The sequence below is a fragment of the Dermacentor silvarum genome, chromosome 9 (genome assembly GCF_013339745.2).
Source record: "Dermacentor silvarum isolate Dsil-2018 chromosome 9, BIME_Dsil_1.4, whole genome shotgun sequence".
NCBI lineage: Eukaryota > Metazoa > Arthropoda > Arachnida > Ixodida > Ixodidae > Dermacentor > Dermacentor silvarum.
In genome coordinates this window covers 100,511,543-100,525,579 of record NC_051162.1, presented here as the reverse complement: position 1 = coordinate 100,525,579, position 14,037 = coordinate 100,511,543, and the positions used below count along the sequence as shown (strand labels likewise).

The 14,037-nt window shown below is 43.3% G+C and overlaps 1 protein-coding gene across 3 annotated transcripts in view; it reads right to left on the bottom strand.

Moving 5' to 3' along the window:
* Positions 1 to 13,343, bottom strand: part of LOC119463775 (neogenin-like) — a 42,761-nt gene extending 29,418 nt beyond the window's left edge. For all 3 annotated transcript variants that reach the window (XR_007463517.1, XR_007463518.1, XM_037724601.2), the window contains exons 1-6: positions 13,123 to 13,343; positions 10,580 to 10,662; positions 8,240 to 8,466; positions 6,480 to 6,785; positions 1,959 to 2,270; positions 1,187 to 1,480 (exon numbers count right to left, since the gene is read on the bottom strand). Coding sequence is in view for 1 of the 3 variants with exons in the window: in XM_037724601.2 (XP_037580529.2) it covers positions 1,187 to 1,480; positions 1,959 to 2,270; positions 6,480 to 6,785; positions 8,240 to 8,466; positions 10,580 to 10,662; positions 13,123 to 13,209 (1,309 nt within the window). In the remaining 2 variants the exon portion in view is untranslated. The remainder of the gene's footprint in view (positions 1 to 1,186; positions 1,481 to 1,958; positions 2,271 to 6,479; positions 6,786 to 8,239; positions 8,467 to 10,579; positions 10,663 to 13,122) is intronic.
* Between the last annotated feature and the right edge of the window lie 694 nt (positions 13,344 to 14,037).

Sequence of the window (14,037 nt, the reverse complement as noted above, 5' to 3'; positions counted from 1 at the left end):
TAAAGCGATCGAGATTCATGGAAATACGTATTCAAGGAAGCGCCCACTTGAAAGCTTAAATTGATACTTTCCGTTGCACAAGAAACACACGGCCAATCGAAAGCACTAGCCGACACGAACGCAATATTTCAGCACACGTCATTTATTCCGTGCCATGCATCGTCTGTTTATTTCGTTCGGAACCGAAAGCATGATTATGAAATGGTACCACTCACCTAGCTTTCAGTACTTCCGATTCCTAAAAGCGGCGCCCAGCTTTTGCTCACTATCGCAATCTCCGCATTTTGATAAAAACAATAAGTTGTGCATTTTTACTCTCTTCGTCATTTCTATATTCTCAATTAATATGTACAATCTTAGGCTCGATAATGTAACCAACTCATCAAAATAATCTTTTTTTCAATTAAGGAATAGCGTTGACGAATGGAGCAATCATATTATCACTAATAGCCTAACTTTGATTTTACCGCGGTCCACACCCCAATTCTCTTTGTAGCCGTTCCTCAGCATGTTCCGTTGGGGAAATTGTTTTACATGCAGTGTGACTACACATACAAGCATCCTTACAATATTCTCTCATTTAAACAGGGTCTACTTAAACATTCGTGCAACCTATAGCCTACTGAGTGTAGATTATGCTACTGCTGCTTATTGCTTTCAAACATGTCAAAAATTGCTCGAGATTCTTTCACGGAAAATAAATGCTAATACAATTTCTGCATGGAATATTAGTTCCACCACGAGAAGTATTCATAGACACCGTGGTAGACAAGCACTTTATAATGAAGGTAAGCACACTGCTCACAAAGCGCCGCAAATACGGTTCTCACAAGCTTTGTCATTGCCTGTACGGTGTCCAGTGTAGCACGTTGCTCTGTGCCGGAGACCTCGCAGGCCCATCATACGACACTGAGTAGGCTAGGAGTCACACTGTTGCTCCAACACAGCACACGCCTTATGAATGTGAATAACGCCAAGGTTCCACAGCAATGATGAACGTACAATGACGAAGCATGGAGACGACGAAGTGCATGCTACCATTCGTTCCAAGTGCACAAGTTGTGTGATGACTTCTCAAATTAAAACATAAATTGCATCAACCCACGCTCAAACAAATTTGATGTTTAACATGGGCAATATCTTAAAAGTTACAGCATAACTCACATTATTTAAAAATTCTACTCACCACTAGGCCATGTCCTCACGCTGGTGCTTGATATAGCGCTGTTTAGCCAGGGTGAGGAAAACTGCGCGAGGGCTTTGATCATAAAGCGGTACTCTGTGTACGGAGCCAGTGGTGAGATTACCGCCTCCCGCACATTGCCGACGTCCGCGTTGAAGCAGTTCTTGTCTCCTCCGGTGCACCAGAATAGGCGGAAGTGCGAAGGAGTGACGTCATAACGTGGTGGCAGGTCCCATGTCAGCCTCATTGAAGATGAACTCAAGGGAGTAGCTTTGAAGTTCAGTGGACCACCGGGAGCTGTGCACAGTAGAAGGTAAAATTATAATTTTGATCGCACTGTCGCGCATTTTGGGGTTCGATTTGCTTATCCATATGTTTATTTTTAATTAACTATCGGAAATCAAACCTTCAGTCAAAATTACGAAAATAAACATTTAAGAATGTGGATAGTTTAGTGATTACTCATAGAGTTTTCTTGCGTATGCGTTTTCTGCGTTCCTATATTGTTTCAAAGAGTAGTAATGACATCAAAAACTACTTGGTAGCACAAACTGTAAAGAAATTTTGGGGCCCGAAAAGTCAAAATATGCAGCAGCAAGATACTTCCAGAAATGGGCTGCTGGTAGGAGGATACTTTACTTTGCAGGAATGATTGATCAGCCTACTGCGTTTCTATAAAGCAAGGAATAATGTAGTATTTACGAAGTTTGACGGTCTGCTAGCATGCTTATATTTCACAAGTGAGGCACTGAAAAATCATCGACCGGTGACTTACAGAAGGGCATGGGCACGACAGTCCCCTTCACTTCTTCGCTGTACGCTCGCTCGCTGTCAGTGGGGACAATGTTGAAGGCGCTCACGGTGAATTCGTACTCTGTCCACGGCTGCAGTCCGGTAATCGACTGCGTGCCCGCGTTGGGCTGCAGCACCTCACGCGTGCTCACGTAGTCACCGTAGCAGCGGAGTTTGGGGCACCACGTCAGCACGTATCCGTTGATGGGGCCGTTCGTGTATTTGGGCACACCCACAACGACGTTCACTTGCGACGTCGACACTTTTGTGAAGGAGAGCGACGGCTCGGAGGGGTCTGTAACGTAGTAGCAGATGATGCAGTGTAAATTTTTTGAAATACTGTTTTGGGCAGCGTAATGCTAAAGTATCGTATTAATAGAGAGTTTTGGAATAGGGGCTCCAATAGTTTGGGGCCACAAAGAGTTGTGTGGGTGTTAGCGTTGGAGCATGCGGGAGCGAAGAGTTTTTCGTTTGTGGATAGCGTCATGGCGCTTGCAGAGGCACTACGGCGTCAAAGAAAAAAATGTTAAAATAAAGTATACGATTTTGTAATAAGAAGAGTAATTTTGACTTTCGTGTTTTTCGTTTAATTACAACTTAGAGGTTATTCTATTAGCCGCAAGCGATTTGCTGCGCTTAATTTTGAGTAGCCAACTTTACCTGCCTTCACCAGCCAAGTTAATCCATGTTAGGTCTACGAGCCATTAAACCGACAATCGAATTAGGAATCAGTGGTGTCTAATGAATCAATCTTTATTACACAAGTTAGTTGAGAGAAAGCGATAACCGCAGTCACTTCTGCTAGCTTACAAACATCACGCGTTACCACGAATCGAGCCCATGCAGTTTGGTGCTCGGTTAGAGCCGTCGCTTCGATGGCCGCCGCCGTGTTTGTTGACACAAAGCTTTGGGGGCAGCTATTGGGGCTCCCGCGAAATCAGTGAAATCGCGTGCCCGACGCAAAACCCAAACACAGTGTGCGTCTCGCGCATGCGCGGTGGCTTCGACGCTATTTCTGTAGGACCTCAAAACGTTTGGGGCCCCTATTCTAAAACTCTCTAATGAGCTCATGAACTAGATGATTAGTGATGTCAAATGTCCTAATATCCAAAGACATCATTATGGTACCCTTACAATGAACGGGATGCTCCTCATTCACCACGGAGCTGAGCCTCAGTCCAAATCAAAAGCTCGACCCCTCCATATATATATATATATATATATATATATATAAAGTTGAGGCGCACAACTTCGCAGTTCTCTTAGGTTTATTTACTCAACAGTGTTGGTCGGTGCACCGCCCTTTTTCAATGGATACAGGAAATTCTTGCACCAGTTTCTTTATATCTTCAAGTAGATAAATAACCAACGAAAACAGAGAAAGGAGAGAGAAAAAGAAAAAAAAAACGTGAGGCAGAGAGCCCATGGCCAGAGAGATTACTTGTTGATAACGGTGTTCTTAACGGCGTGTTCCTGTTATCATTGGCAGTGAACAGATCTTGGACACGGTCCCCTTTATGGGTGTTTTACATGATCGACGACGATTCCCCGTCGATGGTGAATCGAAAGGTGAATCGTCGTGTAAAAAACCTGTCCACTGCTAATGATAACAGGAAAGCGCCGTGAAGAACCCTGGTACCAATAACTAATCTCTCTGGCTATCGGCTCTTTCCCTCATGTTTCTTTTTACTTATTTCTTTTTCTCTCTCTTTTCTCTTTCTTTTGGCCACTGACCGAAACTGTTGGGTAAATAAACCTAAGATAACCGCGAAGTTGTGCTCCCCATCTTTCCAAATACGCTTGACAGATTTAAGTTATATATATATATATATGCGCGCGTTGGTGTGTGTGCGTGGGTATGCCCTTAAAAATATCTTCTGAAATGAAATGCAGCATAAGTCCCCCAACAACTCCAGAAGGCAACACTTTATATCACACTTCTTTAATAGCTTCTTCGGCGAAACTACGAAGATTAAGTTGGGAATTAAGTCGAAACGGCTGTGCGAAGTGTTTTCTTAGGGAAGATAGGTGTCAACCATGCACAAGGCAGTGTTATTGTGCATTGTGTGCTATGACAATGTGTTGCGGAGGAAAATTTGTGGACGGTAAAACTGTACCCACAATTGAAAGGAAGTGTTGTGTGAGAAGGCTAGGGTGCAGTAACATTGGTGTATGCTGGAGAGGATAAATAGCCAAACCTACGCATCCCATTGTCACAAGATATCAAACAAAACCTATTAATTATTTATTTAAGTCGAGACTCCTGTGTCCATCTATTACTGCTTCTGGCTAGCTTTATTATCGTGCTATTGCTTTATGTTCATATGATAAGTTGGCAACAGAACAATAGAAACGTCGCTTATGTTTTGTATAATTTACTGGCTCGACTTGCACCTCGAATTACGGAGTCTGAACTCCGGCTCCCATTCGCTCCGTTATGCTGTCGTCAGTACGGTTTTAATTCACCTCTCACCATGCGGGGGTAACTATAATTGTCTCATACATTTGTTTAAATGAACTGGCACAGTTATATGCTACCTATCGATGCCTGAATGCGCTGGGTAGCCTAACCTAATCAACTGCTGTGCTTTGTAAATGATACTTTTCTCGTGTCATCATTGGCCAAAGTTCATATCTGTCTTTTTAGGAATGATCAGATGTTCAGCTCTAAGTAGCCCTTTTTGGCACACCTTTGTATTGCCATTCATACAGTTACCTCGACTGTGCGACCAACCGGAGCCGCACGGCAATGTGCTCAGAAACACTGCATGCAAATTAGTATGACATTTGGAATCGCCAAATGTTGAATTCACAGCATAACCTTGAGGCGACAAGATTTCATTTTTGAACAATGTCATTCTGCGCACCGAAGTGGTCACTAAGCTGCTATGTCATATAAGGCGATGGCATTGAGACGTGTCGCGGACTCATTAGAGACAACGTATGTTATTATAACGAGAAAGATTTGGATATGCTCTAATATGTTCTGCTTAGAGTTTGACTGCAGAGAATTGGCAACTCTGTCTTGAATGGCTGGAGCTTAGTTTCTTGTAGGCTTGCGTCATATCAGAAGTCTATGGGGAGATTGTTGAAATGCGGCCCCACATGCGTGAGATAAAAACACATTGGCACTTGTCTTATCTCTTTCAAACCGCTGCAGGCATTAGGAGACTACATAGAATGGCTTCCCACTAGGTTGTTGAATCACTAAATGGTGTGATTCCATAATCGAGTTATTTGAGCAGGAAGATTCAGATAACGCCATAGATAAATCTCTTCTTCATATTACTTGTGCTGATTAGCAAGTCAAGATAAGGAACACAATGGTGCCACCATTATCTCATCAGGTGTCTCAGATACCCCATTGTACTAAGCTCATATGCGCACTTTGCATAAAGAGCGCAGGCTACCAAAAAAAAGCACAAAAACAGCGCACCCTCGTTCATATTTTATCGGCCTTATCGCTAATGTGCCCCGAGGTGTTGAACGTGATCTCCAGAAAATATGCTGCCTCGGACCAGATGAGCGCATTTGGAATTTTGAATGTGCGCATATGGCGCCAGACTAAGCCGCGATCGTCGGCTCCCCTCACGCGCTTTCACTCGTACATACCGCATACGGCACGCAGTCATGGTGTTACTGCCCTTGGACTTTATGCGGAACATCACGGCGACGGTAGAAATACGCTGGATTGTCCATATAATTGCTATCGCAATAGTCAGCGATAATTAGTGTTACATGTGTTCGTTAGATGCGTTTTTAGCAAGCTACCCACTATGCTGACCGGATTGAAAGACGTTTAACGAGAAAAAGTAATTCAGATAGCTTGTATCTGCCACTTAAAGAGAAAAATGCGTGTTTCTTTTCCATACTGCTTCTGTGACGTTCTCATTCTTGCTCAACTATTGCGGCTTTATTTGTTCGATGAGAAACTTTCGCTGGAAGGAACAGATGCGAGTCGTGTAGTCTAATTACTTGCTGCAACGTGGTATTGTGGTGTCATATAGCATCCACTCACTTAATGACAACTGCTACTTCCCATTTGTCGGTGGACAAATGTGCGTCTATTCCACCCTTGCTGTTTGTTCTGTGGTTTAGGAGTCTATAAATACATGCCACGCAAAAAAACTTCGCACAACATGACACTAAGCAATGCAAATGCTAGGAATTATTTGCTGTCCCAAGCGAAAATTCTGATTGATTATTCACTTCAGAGGCTCGTATAACAGACAAGACGGTTCTAGAATCACCGCCAATACAATTTTTAGTGGATATAGGAAGTAAGAGATAAGTGCAGAGTTTGCCAGCATTTCAATGTTCCACCTCGGGAACCGCACTGAGTTTATTAGAGGGTCAGATTAAGGAACCTATAGACGTGCTTTTAGGCATCATGTTACTAGAAGATACTCAACTGTGTAGCACTAATGACTTTAATTTATAACCCAATTCCCAACGGCGAGGTACGAAACACCCCGTCGTAACGTGATTCCATTTGGTAACTCACATGTAGGAAGGGTATACTCGCTGAGTGATGCCTCGGCTCCGTAGAGGGTCTGCCCGCTGTAGGGATCCACATTGAAGCCGGACACGTAGATATTGTATTGGCGGTACGGTTGCAGCCCTGTGACTCGAAAATTACGCAATTCGTTCCCACGAAGTATCTCCTGACTTGGCACACAACTGGATGTCTGACACCAACGGATACGGTAACCGTCCAGCGGCCCGTTCAGTGCCGTTGGGAAGCGCCAACTGATGTCGAGGGAAGAAGGGCTGTGCTTGGTAGCGAAGATCTGGTATGGCTGACCGGGCGCTGTAGGGCAACAAGTATTTACACATTCAGAGTGTGCAGTAACGCAGGATTGAAGCGAGGACAAAAGCACACAGAAACTCAAGAAAAGATTATCGGATACTTTGATGAGTACTCCAATGACATATCTTGCATGGTTGTACACGAATGTTCACCGTTGTAACATTAGGTGTGAAAGTATTTGAAAATTTCGGAGCAGTTAGTTACACTATGACGTCTTATGAAAAACAACCATGACATCTTAAGCAAGTGAAGAGATCAAACTTGAGGGGAAAGCATCAGCGTGGTCTGTTCTCACCAGATGTAATATTTACTAAGATCTTTCCCTATGTTTACGGAAACATGAAAAAGAAAATGCATGCGATTGGCAAGAAATATCAACATTTGCGACGCAGCAGAGAAGGAAGCGAACGCGGACAGAGCTCAATATTGCAATGATAACCACTTGACGTTTCATTTTCCAGTCAACACGTTGCTTCTGTAGTACACCTGGGAATGCTTGTTCAGGTTCTCACATGCGAGGTACAATGAGCCAACGCTTGCATGATACAGGCATGTAAACATCAGGAAGCAACACGCATAATAAACTGTTTTGAAGTTGAACATCCGGGTACACACTCAACTGGCAATTAAATCTTTTGAAGGCTAGTTCAGAAAGAAGAGAAAAATTAAAAATTAATTATTGCACCCGCCTACTATGCTGAGTAAAATCAGCAACAGTGCTACTAAGAGTAATTGTTCGAACTAACATTTCAAGTTTCTTCCTTTTCTTAGTACAAGCTGCTTACGCACTTGTTTAGGGTGTCCTTGCATGATTATGCTTGATACAGTAAGGGTTCTTAGTTTAACAGTATTGTGCCCACAAAGCTTTATAATGACTTGAGAGCAGTGCTTGTTCAATATCTGAGCCAGAACTGGTATTTACAATGTTATGGAATGGCTGTAGGGCATAAAAAAGCAATATCATCCGAAAGAAGAACAAGAAAAAGATTTTTATATATTTTTTCGAACGTTATAAATCTGTAATGCTTGTTTCGAACCTGCGTCTCATCATTCATTGAGGAGCTGTTACATTCTCAACTGGTAAACACGTACGAGGAACGTCAGCTTTAAAAACGCAATTCCGTAAAGGCTATGTAATCCTACCTTGTTTTTGTTGAAGAGAGAATAAGCATGCCTTTATTCTGTGAACGAATCAATCGAACTGTAGTGATTCCGTGAATGTCTCACGCAGAACAATAATATTTAATGGGGCCACGAAATTGAGAGATTCACCTAACAAGCTAAGCTACATTGCGGTTTCGCAACTCCTTCGGGTGCAGCAGCATGCCTTTATTTTTGGCGTATCTTTATTGATTTTACACTTTACCGCGAAACCGACTTTCCATACGTTTACCGAAGGCTTTGGTGTTCCTTCTGGCCTGAGTTTTTTGGTATGAGCAAGTATCGCAACGAACCTGTAGGCGACGTCCTGAAGGTCCTGCATATGGCAGTGGAGAAGTTCGCTGCGGAGCACTGCGTCTGCACGCACAGCGTGTAGTTGGTGTAAACGTTGAGGCTCGTTTGTGCCCTGGTGTAGCCGGCCACTCCAGTAGTGCAGACTTTCGGCGTGTTGCTGGCCGAACATGCCTCACCATAGTTTCCCAATGACATGCATGTGCAGTGTACAGGGCTTGATATGTATCTGCACAATGCACCATAGTGTTAAGATGTAAAAGTCATGACATTGGCACAAAATACTGCGGCGCCAGTGTACAAGTGCAGCGTTGGCGTCATGTTTGATAACCGAAAAAAAATGATGCCAACTTGTCCTGGTACTTTCGTAGCAGGATAACGCAATGACAATTTATGTAGAAGGTCATGCAAGCATGGATCGCGTTCATAATATGGGCGAACAACTGAGTGTCCAATTGAACTCAAGCCTTCAACACCGTCTATTTTTACGCCATTTCGCAATGTCCCCAACACACTACACTACGGCGTTCAGAAGCAAAAGTTGTCTTCTACGATTTAAATATAAAACCAACCCATTGAAGCTCGATGACATGGCCAGTTTTCATGGGATAAAGTGAAGATATTTCGCGTCTATTTGTTTTTTTTACCCCTGACGCATTTCACCATTTAAGAAAAAAAAAGCCTCCTTTAAGACAGCGCCTTAAATTGATTGGGCAAGAAGCAGCGGGCAGATCAACTGGTGGTTTGTGTGTGTTATTCTTTTCCCCGTATCATTTAAATGCTGTTTTGCATCCTGCATTCGAATATAGTGGTAGCCAAGAGGTAATTGTTTGCAACTTTTTGTATTTCCACTGTCTACGGCTCCGGACCAATGAATGAGCGGTTTATGACGTACAGAAAGACGACCCATGCGTCTGACTCACAAAGAGTAGCTGCCTGATATTAGATTTTATTTATTTTTATTTCTTTACAAAATAATGCCAGCCCAAGCTTCTGGCCATGTGGGAGGGGTATCAAAAGGTTTGCACGAGCAATGGTAACAACATCAACACAGAATTCATCACCGATCATGGAGAGGAGAAAAATGTTATATATATAATTTGGCACGTCAATGAGCACCTTATTGCCATGAAAACAATTGTAACATTGCAACTTTTGGGCAAACAGTCCTAGAGTTCGCGACAAGAAAGAACGAAAAAGAAAAAAAAAGCAACAAGAAACCACAAAGAAAAGTGCTGCATATTAGGACATTAATGCGGAACTGTGCATACAAAACTACTGCCTAAAATCAAATCTTCTGAAATGTACACTTAAAGATAAAGACGCAGAAATCTGCCGGCCTTACAGAATACTGTTTGTCCATTCCTGTATACTAAGACGCACTTAAGTAGCAGATCGTCTACAAAGTGCTCGTGGATGTCTTGCAATGCTGACGTATGAGGAGCGTGCGTCTCCAAAAGCAGACAGCTACGCTCAGGCAAACTAACCAGACGTACTTAAGCTAACAATGCAATACATTCCTACACAATTTCAGAAGCCTTCTACACCAGAACATTGAGGCAGTCAAGTTGCGCAAACAAACGAGACATTTTCGCTACTCGGCACTTATATGGAGCGTTTAATACTACCAAATTACAACAGAAACATTCCTCACATTGCAACCTACTATTCCATTCCACAAGCTACATTTACGTGAGCTACAGAAAAACGGTCTCTTATCACCGTTGGGCTGAGTTGCCCTAAAAGCGTTCGTTGCCTCTATTGAAGAATGTGTCAGAATCTCAAATGTAGAAGTGTATTGCCTTTGGTACACTACCAATCTCGGTGAAAGACCAGTTATCAATGTGATCAGTTTACATACGTTCATCGTACAAACCTTTGGCGCGCGCAAGTTTCCGCAAATCGCAATGGCCATTTCTCCGCGTGACGCTTTACTTTCACCAAGTGACAGCTGAAATTCTGACAGCATCGCCGCTACTTACCATGGCAAGATCTCACAACGACGGGCCTCACGAATCCTAAAGTATTTTTGTGTGATCCCTCCACTACCCCCGCCCCCCCCCCCCCCCCACACACACACCCAATAGTATCAAGTGGAAACAATAAATAACTCCGCTACCCCAGAGACGGTCAGTCAAGTCAGAGTGAAAAATAGAGCGCATTTTAGTTGCAAATTACCACAAGTTTTCTTTACCATTGAATTACTTCTATATTAACACCTTTATTTATTCGCTGTGCATGAAACGTGACCCACTTGGGTGAATAAAACACATAGTTTCATTTAAGTTCGATAAACAACTTCACTGGCAAAATAATTACGGTCCACGAGGGCACTAACTCACTTTGTGACATCCCAACGGAACGTGATGGAATTGTAAGCTACATTCGATGCGTCAAGGTTGGAAGGCTCTGGGCAAGTACGGTCCTGCAAAGAAAGATGAATGGAAGAAAAGTAAAAACTCATTTTTCACCACCGATGCAAGGTTAAATGTTTATTGTGGAATTTTCACCACCGATGCAAGGTTAAATGTTTATTGTGGAATGACAACCCCGTTTTTAATGGCTAAGCCTGCTTATTGCTATGCTGTACTCGTCTCTTCTCAGAAAACACGTGTTTGATTCAATGTATCGCAATATTATTTGCTATATCTTGAGGCATGTTTCCGTGCTCGTGGCTAAGCATTGCGCAAGCCATGTACAAGCTATGTAAAGCTTATGTGCAAGCTATGTATAATCTTATAGCTATAAGCTATAAGAATTGCGCAAGCTATGTCTGCGTAGAAAAGTTCATTGTCGTCATTCGGACAGTGCAGTCATTTTTGCGATCTTGCCGCTGGATTGAGGGTATAATTTCTTTTCAGTTTCTATGACAAGTTTTTATATTTAGCGAGAGGGGAGAATTTTTTAGGTGCTAGAGAGAACAGTCGGCGATATTTTAGCAACTTCGAAGTTCGAGCAATTCCTTTGAAAATGGCCCTCTAGAACGCAGTTTATTATGTAAGAGCTCCACGTAAGCGGCTGAAGTTGACTGCATGACGTATGTGCTATGTGATCATGTTGACAAGACGGTTGCGTTCACATCGGTAGTCTTCAGACTGCTTCACGGCACGGTCAGCTTCATGGGATTTACAGTGCGCTCGCAAAATGCAGGCTTTTTTTCATGTCTTTACAAAAACAAATTCAATTGGTCTTAAAGCTGTCAGTTCAACTCTTTCACTAAGTACGCTCCACTGGCGAACGTTAGCACGAGGTGCAGCAAATAAATTTACCAAGACCCATTGCGCTCATTTTTATGGTAATATTTAGAACGCAGCCGATGAATAATAGGACAATTCGACTATAAAAAGGCGCGGATATTGGAGCGGCCGGGCTTGTTCAAGCCAATCTCATGGCCTTTGAAAAATTAGTGCTGCGCGGAGATTTCAGGTAGTTCAAGGGGCGGAAACTTAGCATTTGACATGCATAAAGGTCACCGAATTGTAACGCCATGCTAACATATTCAACGTAACATACACATCATAATAAATTGTTGTGTATTTTCGTAATGAGGGCCAAGGGCCCGTCAGGAATTGCTCGACTACTCTCTAGGCCCCCTATTTGACGATATCTGAGGAAAGAAATGCAGGATATACAAAAAAATGTGCTACCCAGTGACAGCCGCACAATTTAGCTCTCCATTCAAAATCGCCAAGACCTAGAAGATATATATGCAAGGATAATGTGGACCGTGTGCCATTGCGTGTTAGAGAGATCATATTATTCGTGTTCTTTTGTATTATGCTGAATTTGTAACTTCACAAAAAGAAGGTAAACACCGAATTCAGCGGTCATCGCCCATTGATATGGAAGTACACCAATTAACCCTTCGTACGGTCACTGCCAATCCTATCTGACACGGACCCGAGAGAAACCTGAGACGTTTTGGTAAAATATTTAGGTCACGTTAGCTTTTATTACAGTGTTACAAAAAGCATACGCGACCTAAAATGCACTCAAAAGCATTCGCGATAGTTTTAGCGGCTTTGCAGAAACATTTAGCTACATTTTTGTATCATTTTAGTGCCATGTTCAGAAAATTAATCCAACACTGCTTTACGAAATCTCGTCCCAGTGGACAAATCTATGTTCGCTGATGTGGACACTATAATAAAATACGTAATCGTTCCGTTCTGTACAATGCGCGTCATTTTATTATCCATAAAAGCACAAAACCAATTCGTCATCAGCCTTCGTGTAGTAAAGCACATTTTTGTTTTTGTTTTTCTTTGCACATTAGCCGACGCGCGTAGATTGTGCCAAACAAATTTTTCGGTCATAGTGTCAAGAAGAATAGAGCTCCTTTCTCCGAGAACTTCCACTTTGCACTGTGCAGTGATCTCCGCATCCTATCGCACTTTCCAAGAGCTTTTCAATCACGCTGCCGCATACGGAAATGCGGTTAGATAGCAGAAGCGCCCTAATACTTCCGTTCTTTCAGCTGCTGAACCAAGAAATGCAACGTTGAGTAGGGGATCCTTTATTCCATTTCGCTTTGTTTAACATTCAAAATAAGTGCCGTAAATTAGCACTTGAAACAGATGCAGCCGCATTCTCTTTTAAGCTAAAAAATTTAACGTCCCTTGCGAACCAAGTCTATTGATTAGCAATAAAAGTTCGCACAGAGGGCCACGTTCTACGTATGTGATTTGGTTCTATATTCACACTGCACCTTTACGCACGCTGAAGTACAGTAACATTGACATTTTTCCTCACTGGTCATTGGTGAATTATGACAACGGAAGCAGTGTTTCACTAAATCGAATGCAGGAATTAGGGTTTAGAATGTCGAAATAGAAGGCCACCTGAACCGCTCAAACATAAGGGCACAGAAGAAAAATACACTTACCTGCGCGTTACTTGTCACTATTACATATGATGTAACAGTAGCCAGGATAAGGAGATTTCGTTTCACCATTTCAAAGCCGAAGGCCATTGCCAATAGGTGCAACCCTCTCACTGCCGGCACCACAGCGGAAGTTGCAAATATGGTAACTTTTCTCAACTACCACCCTCTGGCAACATGAAGTCAACCACACCGGATCGGCCACGACCCCACCTGATCTTCCGAATAGAGCGGCTTTGCATATATACGACCGCTGAGAGGAGGGTGCCAAGCATGCCTTCCCTCTCGCCGTCCCGTCGACAGGCGCACCGGGAGATAAAGTTTCAAGCGCGCGCGGGGTGACGCGAAGCCGGAGCTGTTGGGCCAGTCCCCCGTTGCGCGGCGCACCGGCAACGCGCGTGCCACAATCGCTCGCCTAAGGGATGTGGAAGCCGCAGCGGAGGAGGCAGCAGTGTACTCTCGCCTTTACTGGGTGTCACACGGCGCACGCGACTATAGGCGTCCGATACGCGGCCTTTGCAAGACATGTCAGGGATGGAGGGAGTGTTGCCGACTGTTCATTGTTTCGCGTTGACCCTGGGGAAGTCCAGATTGCATAGTGTTGAGCACGTTTGTGCCGACGCGGCTGCGGGTGGTATGTCGAACGTGGATAACCGAGTATCGGTGTTCAGCACAGAAAACACGCGTGCGGACCTTCTAGAGAACTCTGTAACAGTTTCATGCATCAGTCTTTCTTTCCGGTTCTAGATTGTTGGCAAATGAACAAGTAACTTGGTGCAATAAAAAAACCACAGACACAAGAAAAGCCGACAAAGACAAGCGCTTGTCTTTGTCTGCCTTTCTTGTGTTTGTGTTTTTTTATTGCGCCAAGTTTCTTGTTCAGTTATGGAAAACCAACTAGCCCAACTGCCAACTGTT